This window comes from Prinia subflava, chromosome 15 (assembly GCF_021018805.1).
Source record: "Prinia subflava isolate CZ2003 ecotype Zambia chromosome 15, Cam_Psub_1.2, whole genome shotgun sequence".
In the NCBI taxonomy this organism is placed as follows: Eukaryota; Metazoa; Chordata; class Aves; order Passeriformes; family Cisticolidae; genus Prinia; species Prinia subflava.
This window is the reverse complement of record NC_086261.1, coordinates 16,298,751-16,319,064: the sequence shown is the minus strand read 5'-3', so window position 1 is coordinate 16,319,064 and position 20,314 is coordinate 16,298,751. Positions and strand designations below refer to the sequence as shown.

The 20,314-nt window shown below is 56.1% G+C and overlaps 1 protein-coding gene across 1 annotated transcript in view; it reads right to left on the bottom strand.

The window, feature by feature from the left end:
• Positions 1-20,314, bottom strand: part of HCN4 (hyperpolarization activated cyclic nucleotide gated potassium channel 4) — a 95,946-nt gene that overhangs the window by 35,564 nt on the left and 40,068 nt on the right. Inside the window, exon 3 of the mRNA XM_063412717.1 lies at positions 3,459-3,620. Coding sequence (XP_063268787.1) covers positions 3,459-3,620 — 162 coding nt within the window. The remainder of the gene's footprint in view (positions 1-3,458; positions 3,621-20,314) is intronic.

Here is a 20,314-nt window from a genome sequence, read left to right as displayed (position 1 = left end):
GAGTTGGGAATCACAGCAGATCCGTGCAGGATCGCTCTCTTCCACACACTGCAGCCATTCCTCTTCCCCCTTTCCATCAACAACCCTCAGCAAGGTGCTGTGAGCAGGGAGGGGCTGAGCCCCCCTTGCTCTGGAGGAGGGGAGGCTGATCAGAGTTTGCTGGGCAAGTGTCTCCCTGCCCTCCCTGCAGGGTTCATGGCTCAGCACAGCACCCAGGGGAGGAGGCCACGTGTTCCCAGCAGCTCTCAGGGCTCAGCAGAGCTGGGATCTCTTCGAGAGGAGCTGCCAGGCCGGCTCTGGGGGAGCAGCTGACTCACCAGCGTTTACAGTTTTTAATAAAGTGCACTGCAGGAAAGCTAATGCTGAAGCCCCTGGGAGTGGGGCTCATCAATTAATACTGCAAACATCCTGCCCTGCGCTTCAGGAGTCAGCCAGACACCCACTGCTCCCACGGCTGCTGAAGATGGAGCACGAGGCTTGTGGAAAACACCGAGATGAACCAGACTCGGGGATTCATCGAGGCCCTGAGACGGTTTTGGCAACACCAGACCCTTCACAAATCCCCTGGATGAGGATCAAACCTTTAGGGAGCAGATGGGAGGTGATGAATCTTCCTTCCCTGCAGCATGGAAATCGGGGCTGGTTTTATGGAGTGCCAAGTGGTGGGAAACCCCGGAGCAAAGGAAGAGCAGCACCAGCACACTCACGGACAAAGCCTCCAAAGAAAGCATCAGGACCCCAATTCCAGCTCCCCTCAGCTGTAGCAGCCTCAGAAGTTTCCCTTTTTTCCAGACCTGTGTGTAATCAGGGCAGCCTTGCACCAAGGCTGTTTATTTATCTCTTCAGAGCTCCGACCAGGCCGGTACAGAATGTCCCAAAATCCCAGCTCCCTGGCACAGAGGCCATCCTGGCCTCTCCCCTCCCAGCCGTGTCCATCACACAGAGCTTTGCTGGAACCTTCCTTCCACATCCTGGCACCAAAGAAGAGTCTGGAGCTCCAGTTTCTTGTTTCCTGACTCCGTGGCCTCTCTCAATACTCCCCTCTGGATTAGATGTGAATTGTTTCACTGATAATGCCATCTACATCTACCACTGGTCCCACTGACACACCTGGAAATCTTCTCAGCAGGTTAAAGGACATTATTGGGAGAAAAAAGCTATCTGGTTCCCCAAGGACTACTGCACTCTCTGTTAAATATTCTAACCCCAGGCTGTTTTGGGGTTGGTATATTGCTGCAGAGCTTCTGGAGTGGAAGCCCCCTGAGCTATAGGTGGGGCATCTCTCCAGTTCTTCACTTTCCTGAGGCTCCGTTTTCAGAGATAATGATTTTTTTTTCACTTCTTTTAAGTGGAACAACAGAAAAAAGAAGGTGGTTTAGCTGCAGGGAAGAAGCAGAAAGAAACCCCCAAGGCAAGTTTAATTCCCAGCTTCAGAGGCTCTCGAGGCTGGGAAGACAAGGCTGCAGCATGAGGAAAGCTCTGCTCTGGGCAAGAGCTCCCTCCTGGAGCCTGCTGGGCCTTCCTGCCTCTGGAATGCATCCTTCCCTCTTCCCCAGCCTTGCTGCTAAGATCTGCCTTGGCTAAACCTTCTCTTCCTCTGTCCCACGTGCTGCCACTTTTGCAGACCCTTCCCTCGACTAGAGCTGGCAGCTTCATCCCCAGCCTGTGCCTCTTCCCCGAGGGATGGAGGGGACAGCCAGGAGCTGCTGCTGCCATCAGCAGCCGAATGTTGGGGTGAGGGAACCGCAGTCCAAACCTGCTGTTCTGCAGCCACCCTGCAAGGGTGTCATGGCCAAGCCAGCCCTGGGACGGGGCTGGGACCACCTGCACCTCGGAGCTCCCTGGCATGGGGAGCTGAGCACCCCCTGGGCCCTGGGCAGCGCAGTGGGGCCCCAATCTCTGACTGCTGCTGCCACATAAATATGAAAAGGCAGCACGGGGAAGCCCAGGCAGCTGCTGCACGGGCTGCTGTTCTGCTGGAGACAAGCAGAGGGTTCCAGGCTCCAGAACTGGCAGTCTGGCACCTTGCAGCAGCAGGAGATGAACCACTATTGCAGAGAGGAGAAATGAATAAACAAACAGCAAACAGATGACTTTCCATGGATGCTCACTCCTCCAGGCACGGGCAGCCTGTGCCCGCAGCCCTGCACGTGGGAGGCACGGCAGGCTGGCACATCTTCGATACATTTTACATTTGTTCTGTTCTGCCCCACTGCCTGATTATTTCCTTTATTCAAGAAGAAACGGCTGGGGGAATCTGGAGGTTAAGAGTTGCAATAAGAGGCAATTTTTTAAGCTTTGTCAGTTTTTGCTGCTTAATCAACTGGACATTGTCCCTTTGAATAAAAGCTCCTGGATTCTCAGCAAGATGGTTAAAGGTACCATGAATTCACTGTGCCTTTGCCATATGGTGCCAAACTCCCTCCCAGCAGCAGAAGGCACGGCTGTGGATGGCACTGGGCAGTCTGGCTCCTCATCCCGTGACCCTGGCTCACTCTGGTGTGGGTGGGGGCTCACACCGACCCCTCCAGGGGGCACGGGGCAAAGGGAGCAGCAGTGGGAATTATGGATCAGCCCCAGCCCTGTCTCTGGACTCCATAACTCGGATTCCAGCGGGAAGCAGTTTCCACGCCTGCTCCTTGCTGCTCGGTGCCAGGAGAGGGAGCCTGGCTCCTGCCTTCTGCGGCTCTGCCGGGGCCGGTCCTGCTCTGAGCCCCGGGGCTGTGTCCCTGCAGGATCTGCCTCCAAATCCTGGGACTGTGTCCCTGCAGGATCTGCCTCCAAATCCTGGGACTGTGTCCCTGCAGCATCTGCCTCCAAATCCTGGGACTGTGTCCCTGCAGGATCTGCCTCCAAATCCTGGGACTGTGTCCCTGCAGGATCTGCCTCCAAATCCTGGGACTGTGTCCCTGCAGGATCTGCCTCCAAATCCTGGGACTGTGTCCCTGCAGCATCTGCCTCCAAATCCCGGGGCTGTCCCTGCAGGATCTCCCTCCCTGTCCCGGGGCTGTCCCTGCAGGATCTCCCTCCCTGTCCCGGGACTGTCCCTGCAGGATCTCCCTCCCTGTCCCGGGGCTGTCCCCGCAGCTCTGCCTCGTTTCCCACAGCCCTGGGAAGCGATGGGATACCCCGGGGGATATAAGAAGGAACGGGAAGCTGGGGGACGGCTGTGGGTGCTCAGGGATGTCACCCAGGGGCTGGGTTTAGGAGTGAGAGATGGGATTGGGAACACGGCATGTGGGATGCTCCAGAGGGGAGACCCCGCCCACCATCTCTGAGCTGGATATTTATAATTATTTATTATGAGCTCATTAAGGGAATGAAAAATGCAACACCTGCCAAGGGCTCTGCTCATCACTCTTTGGAAAGAGTCAGTGGGAAGAGAGGGGGGAACAGATAAAACAGGGAAGAAAGGAGGGAAGGCAAGCAGGCGCGGGTGTTCCCTGCCCGGCACTCACCACCATGCGGTTGAGGGACACCCAGCAGTCGTCGGGGAAGTCCTGCAGCATGGGCACCAGGAACTGCAGGCAGCCGTCCCAGTGGCACAGCAGCAGCATCATCCCGATGAGGTTGACGATCCTCACCACGGCGCTGGCCAGGTCGTAGGTCATGTGGAAGATCTGCGGGCGCACAGCAGCACGTTAGAGGGCAGCTCCCCACACAGCCCCGGGGGAAATATCAGTGTCAGCCCCCAGAGCCCCCTGAAGGGACACAAGGCTGCACCAGCTCAGGTCAGGCACGTGTGTGACAGAACCGGCCCAGAAACAGCTTAAAAACCAAAACACAAAATCATCACCAGTCACCCCTCCTGCCCTGCGACTTTGCCTTCCTATTCACCATTAAAAGCTCCGTAACTCCTTCTATAAAATAAGCTGGTTGCAAATATTTGTGCACCACCAGCCACTCCTCAGGAATCAACCCTATCATTCCATCTCTTAGCTGCAATGCCCTCTTTGATTTCTGCTCTTGCTGGAGATGTGTTCCACAGTGACCCGTGGTGGCAGCTGCCTTTGTACTGGATGTCAGCTGCAGTCTCTGCACGTATCAAATGCAACAAGGAATGGCCTCCAGCTCAGCAGAGGCCTCTGGAAGAGGATCTGATCCATCTCATTCCTTGTGGTCCTTGTATTCTGCTGCTACACCCCTGCCCAGGTGGGCAAGGAAAAGAGGACCATGGCAGAGAGGGCTGGTTTTCCTCAGCTGTCAGTTCTCCTCATGGAAAACAAAGCTGCAGACACAACTTTCTTACAGGTCACAAGCGACACAGCCCCTGCTCCAGGGGGGTTCAAGTGCCTCACCTGGGTGTCACCTTCCAAGGGTGTCACTTGTGACACAGGGCACAGGCTGTGCGATGTGGCCAAATCCACGCACCTCCAGTCCTGCTCCTGTGTGCCCCCTTTGCCCACACCAGAGATTGGCCTCTCACCCCACAGCTCAAACGGCAGAACACTCTTGTTGTCAGGCAAAGGAATCCCATTTTTCCAGCTGGAATTGCTGCTGTTGGAGCTGGCTGTCCGGTTGGAATGCCTGTTTCCACACCTCATCCCCACCTCATGCCCACAGCGATGCCCACGTGCCCAGCCCATGCCAGGAGGGAGCACAAAGGATGCTGGAAGCCAGAAGGATGAATGATTTGGATAACTGCTGCTAACTCCATTATTTCCCTGCATCCAGGCTGGAGCCCACACTGCCAGAGTGAGAAAGGCCATTTGAGTGATCTTTCAGGGCTGAAAAGAAGAATATCTCCAAAATCCAGCATGAAAGGCTGTTCTAGGAAATCCAGCTCTCGCTGCTGACTCAATAGGTCAGTATGAAAGCTGAGCACATAATTCATACAGAATAATTCCTCCTGGTTTCCTCTTTTTTCCTCCCCCTGCAGAAATGATCATTCTCATTTAGATAACCCAGAGTGAATCCATCCTGTTGGAATGAGAGCCCGGGGCTGTGCTTTTAATGAAGCTGGAGCAGCAGTTTGCAGAAGGATCTTTCGTGCCACCAGGGTTTTTCTGTGCTAATGACTTTTCCTCTCACACCTCCGGGTGTTTTTCAAAGAGCTGCAGCCCTGCTGAAACCCAGGGAACTCCAGCCAGGGGCAGGGAGAAGCCCTGTCAGACTGAGGAAGTGCCTTCCTTCCTGTGATAAATGAAAAGCAGGCAGCGAAGAGCCCGAGGGCATGGACGGCTCAGGGACCAGGTGATGGATATGGAGCTTCTGAGAGGAGGCTGGGATCTGTCCCGGGCAGGACAGGGCAGAGAGCCCTCATTTGGTGCATGAAGACAGAGGAGAAGGCGGATTCAGCTCCTACTCTGCACCTTGGGGTCTCAACTGTAACACCCCAGCCCCTGGATGGGAACAGACTCCCCTGGAGGGGACACACCCGGGCTGGGCACTGAGAAGGAGCTGCAGCCTGGCTCAGGGGCTCAGGAGTAATTGTGAGCATGAAATGCAAATGTCTGAGCTGCAGGTGAGACAACTGCAGTTCCAAATGTCTCAGGAGTTCCCAGCTCCTGGCCTCTCCTTGGAATATTTTGTGTTCCCATGCAAGAGAAAAGCAGGGAGCAGTCCCAGTGCAGCACACAGGAGTGACTGGGAAGGGCTGGGAACAAACACCTTCCACTGAGAAGCTCCTGTTTCTGAATTCCTCCCAGAATTCAGGGAATTGTGATCCAGTAATGTGCTGGGGGTGTTGCAGTGCCCTCCAGCACCTTCTTGGCTCACCAGGAAGAGGAGGGCCAGGAACATTCCAGAAGAGCTGGTCCATGCATGAGCACAGGAACGTAAATGGTAACTGTGACTTCTCTGGTTTCCATCAGGAACACTCGGGACTTTGTGTCCTGTTGTAAGATAACCCAGGCTGGGTCCCAGAGCATCGCAGCTCCTTCCACCCCAGCACTGCCTCTGCTTCCTGTCTTTCTGCAGCCTGCACTGGGAAAGAGGGAGCCAGGACAAGAGCCAAGCATGGATTCACACTTAAAGGATATTCTTGGATAGAGTTTATCCTCGTTTTTTGACAGACCAAAACAAGCTATGGCTTCAGCATCCCTGCTACAAAATCAGTGCTGTCCTTCCAGCCAAAGGACACCTAGCAATTCTTGTGGAAAGGACAGCTTGGGAAAGTGGGAGGACCAAAACTTCCCTCAAAAAGTGATTTCTGGTTATGTAAGAGCTCCATCTTGGAAACTCCACTTACATGGAACGAGCTATTGGGATCCTACCAGAAGGAATCTGAAATCCGGTCAGCCCCAAATCACTGTGCAGCCCTCCTCCATCCTGGACTGCAGCAGCATCCCTCCAACCCCAGCACCCGAGCTGGAAGGAATCAAGGGCACCTTGGAGAACTGAGGCCTGGCTCTGGCAGTGGCTCCAATCAAGGCTGTGTGTTTAATTAGGAGTGCTGGTCTGTGCTGGCACAAGATTGGGTGCTGCCCAAACCACGGCCACCACCATCCCTCTGCTCCAGGATGGAGCCACCACCATCCCTCGGCTCCAGCTGGAGCCACCACCATCCCTCTGCTCCAGCTGGGGCCACCACCATCCCTCTGCTCCAGCTGGAGCCACCACCATCCCTCTGCTCCAGCTAGGGCCACCACCATCCCTCTGCTCCAGCTAGGGCCACCACCATCCCTCTGCTCCAGCTGGAGCCACCACCATCCCTCTGCTCCAACTGGAGCCACCACCATCCCTCTGCTCCAACTGGAGCCACCACCAACCCTCTGCTCCAGCTGGAGCCAACACCATCCCTCTGCTCCAGCTAGGGCCACCACCATCCCTCCGTTCTAGGATGGCCACCACCATCCCTCTGCTCCAGGATGGAGCCACCACCAACCCTCTGCTCCAGCTGGAGCCAACACCATCCCTCTGCTCCAGGATGGCCACCACCATCCCTCTGCTCCAGGATGGCCACCACCATCCCTCTGCTCCAGGATGGCCACCACCAACCCTCTGCTCCAGCTAGGGCCACCACCATCCCTCTGCTCTGGGATGGCCACCACCAACCCTCTGCTCCAGCTGGAGCCAACACCATCCCTCTGCTCCAGGATGGCCACCACCATCCCTCTGCTCCAGGATGGCCACCACCATCCCTCTGCTCCAGGATGGCCACCACCATCCCTCTGCTCCAGGATGGAGCCACCACCAACCCTCTGCTCCAGCTGGAGCCAACACCATCCCTCTGCTCCAGGATGGCCACCACCATCCCTCTGCTCCAGGATGGCCACCACCAACCCTCTGCTCCAGCTAGGGCCACCACCATCCCTCTGCTCTGGGATGGCCACCACCATCCCTCTGCTCCAGAATGGCCACCACCATCCCTCTGCTCTGGCTGGGCCCTGGGGCTGCCCTGTCCATGGGGACATCCCGGGGCAGTGCTGGGCAGGGCAGCAGCTGCTCCGGGCACACCCTGCCAGGCACAGCCCGTGGCACAGCCCCTGTCCCCGGCTCTGCTGGCACAGCTGGCATCTGCCTGCACACCTGGGCTGGGATCTGAGTGCACATCTGGGCTAGGATCTGACTGCACATCTGGGCTGGGATCTGACTGCACATCTGGGCTCCTGATCTGAGTGCACAGCTGGGGTGGGATCTGACTGCACGTCCAGGCTGGGATGTGCCTGCACATCCCTGCTGGCTCTCCGTGCTCTGAGGTGCTGTGCCTGGGGCCCAGGGCCTTTGCTGGGGCTCTGGGGCCCTGGTGCAGACACCCCGAAGATCCGGCTGAGGCAGGGCGAGCCGGCAGCATCCGAGCGCTGCTCCGGCAGCACTCGCTGCCATCCACGGGGCTCCTGAACAGACTCTGCTCCACAGGAAAGCTCTGAAACTGCTTGTTACCCTTCAGTACTGCACTGCCAACGTGGCAGCAGCTCTGTAGCTCCACACCCTGCTGGGCCCGAGCCAGTGCTGGTGTCTGTGCCCACACCATGGTTAATATACAACTGTGATAAATCCCCTGGGGATAATCAGGGAGCTGTGACACTGCTCCAGCTTAATAGAAAGCAAAGAATTCACTCTTCATTTATGGCTTAAAAAACCCACGGACCTGAGAAGGAAATACAAATCTCAAAAGAGAATCAAAACAGTCTCGTATGCTGTTGTGAGTGCTCCAGGGTCAGAGTTAAGGTTGTTCTGCTGCGAGGAAAAATGTGTTTACTTACATTTAAGAAGAGTATTTGTGGGCTGTGGGGAAGAAAGTTGACATGTCTTTCACTCTGCCTTTCTCTCCTTGGCTTTTGAAGATAACAGAGGTAAAGATGTATTTTCCTCACAGAGGCATTGGCTGCCTTTTCAAACCTCAGTGTTAATCTCCCGATAGACTGGGGATAGGTGGGTGCTGCAAAGAGCTTTTCTGAGTCTAAAATCCAGTTTAGCCAGATTACTGAGGGTGGCTGTGCTGAGGTCCTGCCGCAGCAGCTGCTGTGGCTCTGGATCACCCAAAGCCACTCATCCTGTTTAGTCCCAGCCTGGACAGCTCATCCCAGCCAATGTGCAAACTGCAGGCAGCTGAGTGAACAAACAGTGCTTTGGGGGATCTGGGGATCAGTGCCAGTCCCAGGGCCAAATGTGAGCCCTGAGTGACACAGCCCACACGAGGGAAAGGGTTTGGGAGCCCTGTGTGCAGGCACATCCTGGGAGGCTGCAGCGAGGAGAGACAAAGAACACAGAACTGGCAGGGAGGGCTTCCCCAGGGGGACAGACCTGGCCAGGGCTCACAGAGCACTGAGGCACACAGAGCATCCCTGAGCACAGCCAGAGCATCCCTGAGCACAGCCAGGGCACACAGAGCATCCCTGAGCACAGCCAGAGCATCCCTGAGCACAGCCAGGGCACACAGAGTATCCCTGAGCACAGCCAGAGCATCCCTGAGCACAGCCAGGGCACACAGAGCATCCCTGAGCACAGCCAGAGCATCCCTGAGCACAGCCAGGGCACACAGAGCATCCCTGAGCACAGCCAGAGCATCCCTGAGCACAGCCAGGGCACACAGAGCACAGCCAGGGCACACAGAGCATCCCTGAGCACAGCCAGGGCACACAGAGCACAGCCAGGGCACACAGAGCATCCCTGAGCACAGCCAGGGCACACAGAGCACAGCCAGGGCACTCAGAGCATCTCTGAGCACAGCCAGGGCACACAGAGCATCCCTGAGCGTGGCCAGGTACAGAGAGCCAGCCCTGAGCACAGCCTGGGCACACAGAGCATCCCTGAGCACACCCAGGGCACAGAGAGCATCCCTGAGCACGGCCAGGGCACACAGCCAGGGCACAGAGAGCACAGCCAGGGCACACAGAGCGTCCCTGAGCATGGCCAGGGCACACAGAGCATCCCTGGGCACAGCCAGGGCACACAGGGGAGCCCTGAGCCACTCTGAGCCTGCACAGCAATCAGGGCTGGCAGGGAAAGGGCAGCCCCTCCAGGAATTCCAGCTGTGGAGTGCACCCACCCTGCTGGCACACACGGTGTTTCAGCAAGGCAAAGGAACACCCCCACTGGTCCCTTCCGTCTCCTGATGCTGCTCTGGGACACACATCATTCCCCACTCCCCGCTTCTTCCTCATCCTCCCCAACCTCCTATTTATTCTCCCAGTGATGTCACACTTAAGCTACATCAAAATTTAATCCAATTTGACTCCAAGAGGTTTCCTGTCCTGAGCAACTCCTCAGGTTTTGGTCTTTAGGAAGAACGGACATACTTTTACACAATTTTTCTTTGGAAGAACGGACAAAATGCTGTTCTAGCTACTAAATTATACAAAGATGGAAACTCCAAATTTCCAAGGCAATTGTTGCTGCAGACAGTTGAGCTGGGGCAGAGGAAGAAGAAGAAGAATCACATAAAGGAACACAGTTGGGTTGGGATCCCTTGGGAAGGAGCAGTGCTGGCTCAGACAGCTCGGGGCTGTGCTGGTCACACCGTGCCTGGCAGGAGGAGGGAGCTGCACCCAGGCTGTGTGGGGGGCTGTGATGTGCCGTGTTTACTCTGCTTGGTTCTTGTTCAGCAAAAGGAAACTCAGTCCTGTGGGAATTCAGACCCTGCTCACTGCACCTGTCCTGCCTTGCCCTCTATGGTCTGGATCATTCTCCAACTTCAAGCTGATTTAATGACTCCTCACTGCTGTGAAGCCCCAGGCAGCAGCAGGAACCTCTGCCCCCAGCAGAAAAAGAAAACCTGATGGCAGCAGTACTGAGAAATGACCGGGGGGTGAAGCCCCCAGGATGGCAGCACCGATCCCTCCTCACAGCCCCAGCAGGCAGCAGATGGGCCGGAGCCGGGATGGGCTGTGAGCACAGCTACACCTGCAGGCTGTGTGCGCACCCCAGCGCCCTGGGGCTGCTTTCTGCTGCGCCAGCACCCGCAGCCAGCGCCACAGGATCAAGTTCTAGATGAAGGCAAGAGTTTGGGGCCGATTCTCCGTTTCTGCTTGCTTCGCACCGAATGACATGAGCAATGTCAGCAGAGCTGCTGATGCTGCCTGAGTCAGGGCTGTGGCCGAGCGGGGGAAGGGCCGGGCCGTGTGCTGCCGGCAGGGGAGCGCTGCCGGCCCCAGGTGTTGGCACAGATAGCCAAGCACATTTTCCACTCGGCAGACAACAGTCCTGAGTGCTGCCGCGGCGCTTTTCCTCCGCGGGTCTCGGGGGGCTGTTCTGACATCCATCCGTGTGTTCCCAATACCCCAAGAACACCCGAGCTCCGCTGCTCCGGAGCGGCCAAAGGGCAGAGAGCAGGGAAAAGCCCCTGGCACGGGAAGCGAGGGGAAAGTTTCAGCCAAGGCTGGGTGAGCCAGGTCCACGGAGGTGCCTGGCAGAGCAGCACAGGCAGAGCTCCTGCACAGCCCGGCGCTGGAAAGCTCCCTGATGGACCATGCAAGCCCCCACCTCCTCCTGAGATGATTTAACTCTTCCCAGGCAGCTTGCTCCTGGCCACTGCAAGTTCTTCCCCAGGCAGGAGCTCGGGGGAACAGAGACAGAGAACAGCAGAGAGCCTGTGCAAAAGGGAAGGGGGGAAATGGCATTTTCTTGCCTTCTCCCTACGAGATTTGTGTCTACTGGAAAATATTTACAGCAGAGAAAGGTGAAATAGCAGGAGTAATTAGCACTGAGAAGGCTGGCATCACTGGCAGATGTTTATGGATATATATAAACCCCAAAGATCCTGCCACCACCGTCTGTTTTGCTCTTGCACTCTCGGAGTTGAGGTTGTCATGACAGCAGCCCCCCTTCCTCTCCCCATGCCACCATTCCCAGCCTAGACTTTAATCTTCATCATTTTAAGAACTTTTGTCACCACGGCAACGTGACACAGACTTTTAAAAATATTTTCTAGCACAACTCAAACGACTGTCTTTCCCGCACGGTTCCCTTTAAACCTCCAGGAACAAACATTTGGGGTTGGGTTGTGCCACCATGGAGCCGAGTGTGAGACTGCCCTGGGTGTGAGACAGCAGCGGCAGGAGCTGGTGGCACTGTCACCTCCAGGAACAGCAACACGAGGACTGGGGCCAGGGCTTCTTCCAGAAGCTCTGTGACTTTGGAGGGAGCTCTCCTTTGCTTTTGCGTGGGGTTTATGTTCCCACACGCCCCCAGCTCAGGTTTTCCACAGGATGTCTCAGTACAGTAAACTGCCTTTGGCAAAGGGAAGGAAAACAAGCCCCCGGAGCTGTAAATAGGTTGGGTGTCTCTTTCTCAAGGGGAATTAGATCTCTTACCTGCTGAGGCTGCCTCTAATCTCTCGGGGCTCTTATCTGCATCTTTGGGAATTGTAGTCCTTCTGAGAGGCTTGCAGTGAATCACTGCTGGAAATAGGTCACGGGCTTTTCTGGACGTTTCACAATGGCCACAGCCATCGGACAAAAGGCCAGCCTTGCTCAGGAGCTATACATAGATGTGCCCAGGGAAGGAGTGCTCAGGGGAAAGGAGGCTCAGATCCCTGAGAAAGGCACCAGACACACAATGGGGTGGAAACTGGGGCCTGCAGGCCCTGAAATGGCTCCAAGGGGCACTGAGGGGTGCAGGGTGGTGCCAGGGTCCGTGCTGGCTCAGGGCAGGGCTGCCCCTGGAACAGCAGCAGGGGGAGGTGATGGAGGCCTGAGTCAGGGCAGTGCCAGCCTTGGCCCTGTTCAGGCAGTGCCAGAGCCCAGGGCAGTGCCAGCCTTGTCCCCTGCACTCAGGGTAGTGCCAGAGCCCAGGGCAGTGCCAGCCTTGGCCCTGCTCAGGCAGTGCCAGAGCCCAGGGCAGTGCCAGCCTTGGCCCTGCTCAGGCAGTGCCAGCCTTGCCCCTGCACTCAGGGCAGTGCCAGCCTTGCCCCTGCACTCAGGGAAGTGCCAGCCTTGCCCCCTGCACTCAGGGCAGTGCCAGTGCCCAGGGCAGTGCCAGCCTTGCCCTCTGCCCTCAGGGCAGTGCCAGCCTTGCCCCTGGAGCTGTTTCCAGTGGGGATATTCCGAAGCTGTGCTAAGGAAGGATCCCCACCCTGCTCCTCGCAGCTCCCAAACATGGGCAGAGCCTTGGTTCTTTGAGGCTGTTTGAGTTCCACGAAGTGACAGCTTCAGCACAGTCTGAAGGTCCCTGACCAGGAGGCAGAAGTTCCACACCAGTAAATTAAATCACTTCTTGTTTTAGAGCCGTTGTCTTGGAGCTCGTCTGATGCTCCCTGTGCAGCGTTTGAGAGTGGATTCAGTGAAGGTCTGGTGTGCCACAGGTGCCTCCCTGTGCCCCTGCCAGAGCCTGACCTGGGAACCAGGGACTGCCAGCCCTGTTTGTATCCATGAACACACCACCAGGACATGGCACAGACACAATCACATCCACAGAACAGACTCCTAAATGAGAAGAATTGTCTTCTCAAAATTCCAACAGCCTGTAGAACAGCTCTCATTCCAAATTTCAGAATGAAATCAGCAGTGACCTTTGTTTTCTTATTCCTCTCAGTTCAACCTGATTTTTTTTGTTTAAAATTCAGAACAGGTTTTTTCAAATCCAAGCTTGATCCCTAGGGATCCATACAATTAACAGCTGAGATTGAATATGAACTCATTAGGTCCCGCCCTGGAACAGCAAACTTGCTGAAGAACCAAAGAACTCCTGCAGTTTGCTCTTGATCAATTAACATTATTTCTTTAGTGCTACCTGCATTTCAATCACCACAGCAAAGCACACACTTGTTACCCCTCTGCTAAGCCAGTCTGGGTTTCTGTCGGAGCACAGGGGAAGAAGAGAGCCAAAAATGCACTCCCCAGAAGGAGCACGTGCGCGTTTGTCTGTGACAGGTTCTCCCTGCGGGGCAGGGCAGGGGCAGCGCCCTGGCACAGCCCTCGGGCTATATTGGATTATTTTCTGTCCCAAGGCAGGAGCTGTGGCTGCTCCAGGCTGGCACAGCCTGCCAGGATGCTCCGTGCTCTGCAGGGACGCTGAGAGCTCTCACCTAACTCAATCCTGCGCTCTAATTCCATTACAGCCACGGCAACCGGGCACAACTTCCAGCCCGGGCTCCTGGGATGCACTCAGGGGCTGGAACACGCAGGGAGGGAGCTCGTGGCAGGCCTGGAGCTGGGAATGTCTCCTGTGGCAGGGGGCAGGGTGGGCACAGCTCATGGGAGCAGAGGATGCCCAGCACCGCGGCCTGGCTGTCACAGGGGTGAGCCCTCTCCTGAAGGGGATTCACTCCGGGCACTCTTTGCCTTTCCTCATTTCAGAGAGGGCAGGACAAAGCACAGGGGCATTCCCCACCCCAGGGCCAGAATCCTTGGCTGCAGCCCCGGAGGGATTGGGAAGAGCTGTGCCAGGCCGTGGGCACGGGGAGCACAAACTCCAATGGCTTTGTCAGTGCTGGGTTGCTCCTAAATTTCTCTGGAATCACCTCTGGGGGACCTCAGCAGTGACAGCTTCCCTGCCCAGACTGACATAAATGTATTTTAATGCAGTGTCACACATCACGAGTGGCAGGGACACAAATGTCCTCTCACTCTGCTGGGGAAACAACAGCAATGCAACCTTTTCCTGCTGCACTTGAGAGAGGACAAATCCCACGGGAACAGCACCGGGAAAGTGAATCCTGAGAAGCTGCACTTCCATAACCTTGGGACACACACCCGAGGCTGCTCCAATCCCAGCAGGACAGCCAAGGGGGAAGTGCTGGGTGAATTCTTTATTTCCTTGAAGAATCTAGGGCAGGGAAAACTGGTTTTTAACTAAGAAGCAGCCTAGATGATATTTATGAAAGTATGAGGGATTAATTCCTGCTGTGGCTGTACATAGATTTCACAGATAATATAAAAAATGTACTCGGGCAGAACAAAGACATTGAAAAGCAGTATTTAAACTCTACCTAAAATATTCTAACCCTCCATTAATATATGCTGGGCAGGAGGAGAGTCCCCAAAGGCTGCCATTTTAATTAGAAATCCAACAGGAAATGCTGCCTGCTGACAGCTACCATGGCAGGAATCCCAGGAGTCACAGCCGGGGCAAAGGAGGAGATCCACAGGGCTCTGTGAGGGGTGCAGCACACCAGGGTCCCCACAGAGATCCACAGGGCTCTGTGAGGGGTGCAGCACACCAGGGTCCCCACAGAGACCCACAGGGCTCTGTGAGGGGTGCAGCACACCAGGGTCCCCACAGAGACCCACAGGGCTCTGTGAGGGGTGCAGCACACCAGGGTCCCCACAGAGACCCACAGGGCTCTGTGAGGGGTGCAGCACACCAGGGTCCCCACAGAGACCCACAGGGCTCTGTGAGGGGTGCAGCACACCAGGGTCCCCACAGAGACCCACAGGGCTCTGTGAGGGGTGCAGCACACCAGGGTCCCCGCAGTCACACACAGCAGTGACAGCTGGGCAGGGGCACCGTGGGGCCAGGCACAGTTCAGGGGTTACAAACCACCCCTGTGTCTGCAGCCGTGCCTCAGGGCGGGACTGGAGAGGACAGATCCCCTCCAAACGCCTGGGAGTGCCCTCCTGGAGCTCATCTTTAAACAAAACAAATCAGCTGGGCACCCTGCTATTGTAGCAAACCTACAGCATCCTCCCGAACCTGCAGCATCCTCCTGACCCTACAGATCCACCCCAAACCTACAGATCCATCCCGAACCTACAGATCCATCCCAAACCTACAGATCCATCCCGAACCTACAGATCCATCCTGAACCTACAGCTCCATCCCAAACCTGCAGATCCATCCCAAACCTACAGATCCACCCCGAACCTACATATCCATCCCAAACCTACAGCTCCATCCCGAACCTACAGCATCCTCCCTGAACCTACAGCTCCCTCCCAACCCTACAGCCCCCTCCACCTCAAAAGCCCAAGCTGCAGGAAGTGCTTTGGAAAGGCCACACCTTCCACGGGCAGGTTCCCATAATTTCCCCCAAAGAAACAGGAATTCTCTAGCACATCTGTGCGTGCTGGAACAGACCCAGCCACCAGCAGGGCATGGCAAGGTGTCCCCACAAATGAGAATGAAGTCCTAACCAAACCTTCTCCTCTGGCTGCACCACGTGAGCAGAAAGCTGTCATTGGTGTTTGTGTCCAAAGAGAACATTGTGGGACAGAATCACTGCAACCACGCTGCTCGCTTCCACCCAGTCCTTGCTATTTTCCTTCCAAAGTGCCTTTGCTGCTGCACCTCCTTGAGTTCTCCTTTTAATCCTGCTGGGAATGGGGTCCTGATTCACTCCTCTCCTGGCCTGACCCCCCTCACCCAGCACAGCCAGGGAGAAATTTCTCTTGTCTGTGTGGTAGCCCTGATACCTCCCAGGAACCCCCAAAGCGTCCCTGGAAGGAGCTCCCATGGCTGAACAGCTGCTGTCTCAAGGAGTGTTTCCTGGACTGCTTTTGGAATTTGCTGCCTTTTCAGTTTCATTGGCTGCCCCTATCTTTGCTGAATATAGCAGGAAAAATAATACAGAACTCATCTTTTTCTAGCTGACTTATTACTTTACAGAGTTGTGGGTTTTTTTTTTTCTTTTTATCTCTTCCCTTTAAAGGAAAGAATGCCAAGCTTTTCCTTTCTTCCAGGTTGTTCTCATCAAATTTCTCTGAATTCGCTTTACTCTCTGGTGTAGAAGTAGCCCAAGTAACTAAAATTGGAATATTTTTAGACTCAGGTAACCTACAATGGCCATTTATATTATTTTTAGTGCCTGTCTCCACCCTGTGCTCCCTCAATCCCTGTTCTCTTTTCATCCCCTCCAGCAGAGGTGCAGAAGGGAAGAAGTAATAGAGAAGCAGCTTCTATAGAGAAGCTCCACTACAAAACACAAACAGAGCTGCTTTGTGTACTCGTGTTTACTCTGCTTGGTTCTTGTTCAGCAGAAGGAAACTCAGTCCTGTGGGAATTCAGACCCTGCTCACTGCACCTGTCCTGCCTTGCCCTCTATGGTCTGGATCATTCTCCAACTTCAAGCCAATTTAATGACTCCTCACTGCTGTGAAGCCCCAGGCAGCAGCAGGAGGAACCTCTGCCCCCATCAGAAAAAGAAAACCTGAGGCAGCAGCACTGAGAAATGACCGGGGGAGTGAAGTCCCCAAGGACGGCAGCACCGATCCCTCCTCACAGCCCCAGCAGCTACCAGGGCCCAGCCCGCCCTCAGCACCTCTGGGGGTTCACCCACAGACATTCCAGGGGACAGGACAGGCTGCTGCAGCTCCGGGCTTTGCAGAGCCACGCTGGCTGTGCCTCCAGGGGCTCCAGGCTGTGCCCACACGGCTGCATCTGCCCTGGAACACAGCCAAGGATCCACTGAGCCCCGGGCATGTGGAGCACAGCCCGCCCCAGCCCTGGCACTGGCTGCAGCATGGGCTCACAGCAGCAGCAGTGGAGCTGGGAGGGCTCAGGCTCTCAGGGAATCGCCCCTAGCTGCAGCACTGGAGCTGGGAGGGCTCAGGGTCTCAGGGAATCGCCCCTGGCTGCAGCAGTGGAGCTGGGATAGCTCAGGCTTTCAGGGAATCGCCCCTGGCTGCAGCATTGGAGCTGGGAGGGCTCAGGCTCTCAGGGAATCACTCCTGGCTGCAGCAGTGGAGATGGGAGGGCTCAGGCTCTCAGGGACTCGCCCCTGGCTGCAGCACTGGAGATGGGAGGGCTCAGGCTCTCAGGGAATCGCCCCTGGCTGCAGCCAGACTCAGTGCTGACCTCTCCAGACCCGTGAAGAGAGCTGTGCTAAGGAAAGCACTTGGCCCATTCACTGTGGGAGTGCAGGTGTCCTGCCCAGGGCAGGGGGGTGGAACTGGATGATCTTTAAGGTCCAACCCGAGCATTCTGTGATTCCATAATTCCATGAAGGCTGTGGGCTGCTCCATGTCTGGGTTTGTCCTGACACAGTGCAGATCCCACACAAGCTGGGACTCAGCAGAGGTTCAGACCACAGCAGGAACTGAGCAAGGCTGGTGCTGCCCTTTCTCCCCCAGAAAAGCCCTACTGGAGTGGTCAAACTGCAGCAGGGCTGGATCTGTGCCCTTGAGAGCAAGCCCTGCTGGAAGGGGGATGGAGAAGGCAGCAGTGCAGTGCTCCAGTGCTCTGCATTTCCCATCATGGGTGTCTTTTCCAAGAGCACTCTGAGCCAAGGTGGGATTATAATTCAGTGTCAGATGGGTATGAATGAAGCCAGATCCCCGACCCCGGAAAGCTCTGGCAGGGCAAGAAATGGGAGCAGCTGCACCCTAAGGGATAAGGCAGCCAGCAGGGCACGAGGGACACCTCCCAGGCAACATGAAATACTCCTTTGGGAAAGCTCTGGCACTCAATGATTTCCTGTTTCAAACACCACCAAGTTCTCTCTTTGTACTTAGGTGCTCTTCCCTCCAGAAACAGAACCAGGACTGGAGTTCTGCCAGAGCAACACGGGGTGAGCAAGCTGGGCTGTTCCAAAAGCCAGAACTTCAGGGTTTCCCAGCAGCCTGTGAAGGCCCTGAACATCAAACAGAAAAGGTTAAACTGAGCATGGGATGAGGAAAATGCCGGGCACTAAACCTGACCTCCTCAGATTTCCAGGCCTGGATGGGAGACCCCAGATGTGAATCTGCCCTGAGAGTTTAGGGCTCAGAACCCTGAGATCCCAGGTCTGTGTCCCACACCCTTGAAACCTCACAGAATGTAAGAGTTTGCCTCCTCCTGGATCCACAGCACCATCATATTTCAGAGTTTAGGGTCCATGGTGGGTGAGACTTGGGAATTCAGTGAAGTTTCTCTTCATGACTACCTAGGAACTGGTGACTTCCTCCAGGGAATTTTCTCAGAAGCACGTGGATGAGTGTGGGCGCTCCCAAGGGCAGAAAACAAAATAATCTGAGGGATGAAACTGTGCAGCCCTCAGTGGGAAGACTGAAAATGGAGCCAGGAACAGATGTCTGATATCCCAGTTATTAGTCTGGATCTCCCTAAACCACCAGGAACCTCAGGCTCTGGAAGGGCTGGAGTGGTGTTCAGATGTTTAATGAGTGATTGGTGTTTGAAGCTGAGCTTTGTAACTCCCTAGCACAGAGACAAGAGATGGTCTGAACATCAGGATTTCATTATGGATTCCAGATGTGCTCCAGATATTGTGGGGGATATCACGGACTTCTGACAAGACAAAGGATTTGGTGATTGTCTCTTCTTTAGATCTGCTGGATGGTGAAAGGGAGGTGAGGAGGGAAGTGCTGAGGACCATGAAGGATGAGGTGAAGGAGTAGAATGTATTAGGATGCAATCAGAGAAAACCCTAAGCTGAACTTCAAGGGAAAAAAATGACTGGAAGGGTGTTTGCCCCATCCCTGGCAGTGCCCAAGGCCAGGCTGGACAGGGCTTGGAGCACCCTGGATAGTGGGAGGTGTCCCTGCCCATGGCTTTAAGGATGGGCTTTAAGGTCCCTTCCAGCCCAAACCAGTCTGGAATTCCATGATTCTATGACAAGCAGCATTGCCTTGCTAAAGGAAATTCAGGAGCTCACATATTTAGGGCATCAGGAATCAGGGCTGCTGGGGAGCACAGGAGGCTCCTGTGGGTCTGCCCAACCCAGCACACCCTGGCTGTGGCTCAGTGCAGCCAAGGTGACCTGGCAAAGCCACCAAGGGAAGGCCAGCTGTGACAGCAGGGCCAGCAGGGCTGTGCTGCGGGGTCAGCCCCTCAGCAGGCAGCACGTCCTGCTCTCAGCTCCAGGGAGCAGCAGGATCTCTCCTGGCCATCCCGGGAAGCGCTGGCTGTGTCCCTGCCACGGGAGCTGAGCCTGGCACACCTGGCTCCCGCTGGTGCCAGCAGGAAGCAGGGGAGGGAGGGCACAGCTTTGCTGTCCTGCTCCCAGGAGGCTCCAAGGACTCGGACACTGCAGGGTGAGCTCGCAGGCTGCACCTGGGCTCCCACATTCCCAGCCCTGCACCGGCAGTCAGGCACTACCCGCTCTCAGGGGGCTGTCCCCGGCTCTGCCCCTGCTTGTTCCTGGCCCTATGTCCTGTCACTGCTGTGATGCCAGTGCTGGCAGCCGAAGCTGGCAGCTGCCTCCCATCCATCAGCACATCCCCGGCTCCGTGCCAGCTGTCAGTTTAGCTGGCACAGGGGTGCCACCTTCCTGGCTCACAGAGCTCGGAAGCGCCAGCCTCGGGCAAGGGGTGGCTGTTGGCTGGGGGGCACAGCAGGCTCTGCACCAGCTGCAAACCAGAAATGGCAGCAGGAAGAAACCCGTGTGTGCTGCTGATGGCCAGCCCTCCTGCTGAGGAAGTGCCTTGGCTGGGATAAAATATTCTCCAGCCCTTTCAGCTTGGGCTTTCCACTTCAGTCCCTGGGGAAATAGCCTCGCCCCACAGAATGGCTGCTCCCCACTTCCCAAACAGCAGAAGGAGTTCTGAGGGGGTATCCAACAGCTCACGTCTCCCCCAGGAAGGAGGGAGCACGAGGGAGCACAGGCTGGCAAATTTTGTTCTCCAAATGACCAGAAAAATTGCTGGCTAATCACAACAGGCACTGCTTCGCTGATTGTAGCACCGGCTGCTCTCCCTTCCCAATGCCACATTAGCTGATCAGGGTCAGCTGCTGGGCTCTGCAGCTCTCCCCCTCTGCCTGGAGAGCCTGCAGAGGCGGGAAGGGAAGGCTGGAGGGGCAGCCCATCCTGGGGAGCCGCTCCTCAGAGCCCTGCACCCCTCCTGGAGCCCGGGGTGTGCTGGCACCAGGAGCGGGAGGGTGCAGGAGGCCCTGGCCGTGCAGGGTGTGACCTGCTCCGGTGTCTAAGGTCCGTGCTGCGATGTCACTGACACCCAAAGGGACACAGATCGGTTTTCCGCAGGCTGGGGAAGCTCCAAAAGCAGCAGGGATCCCTCTGCCCTGGCAGTGCAGCTGCACACGGGCTGGGAGCAGGGTCCAG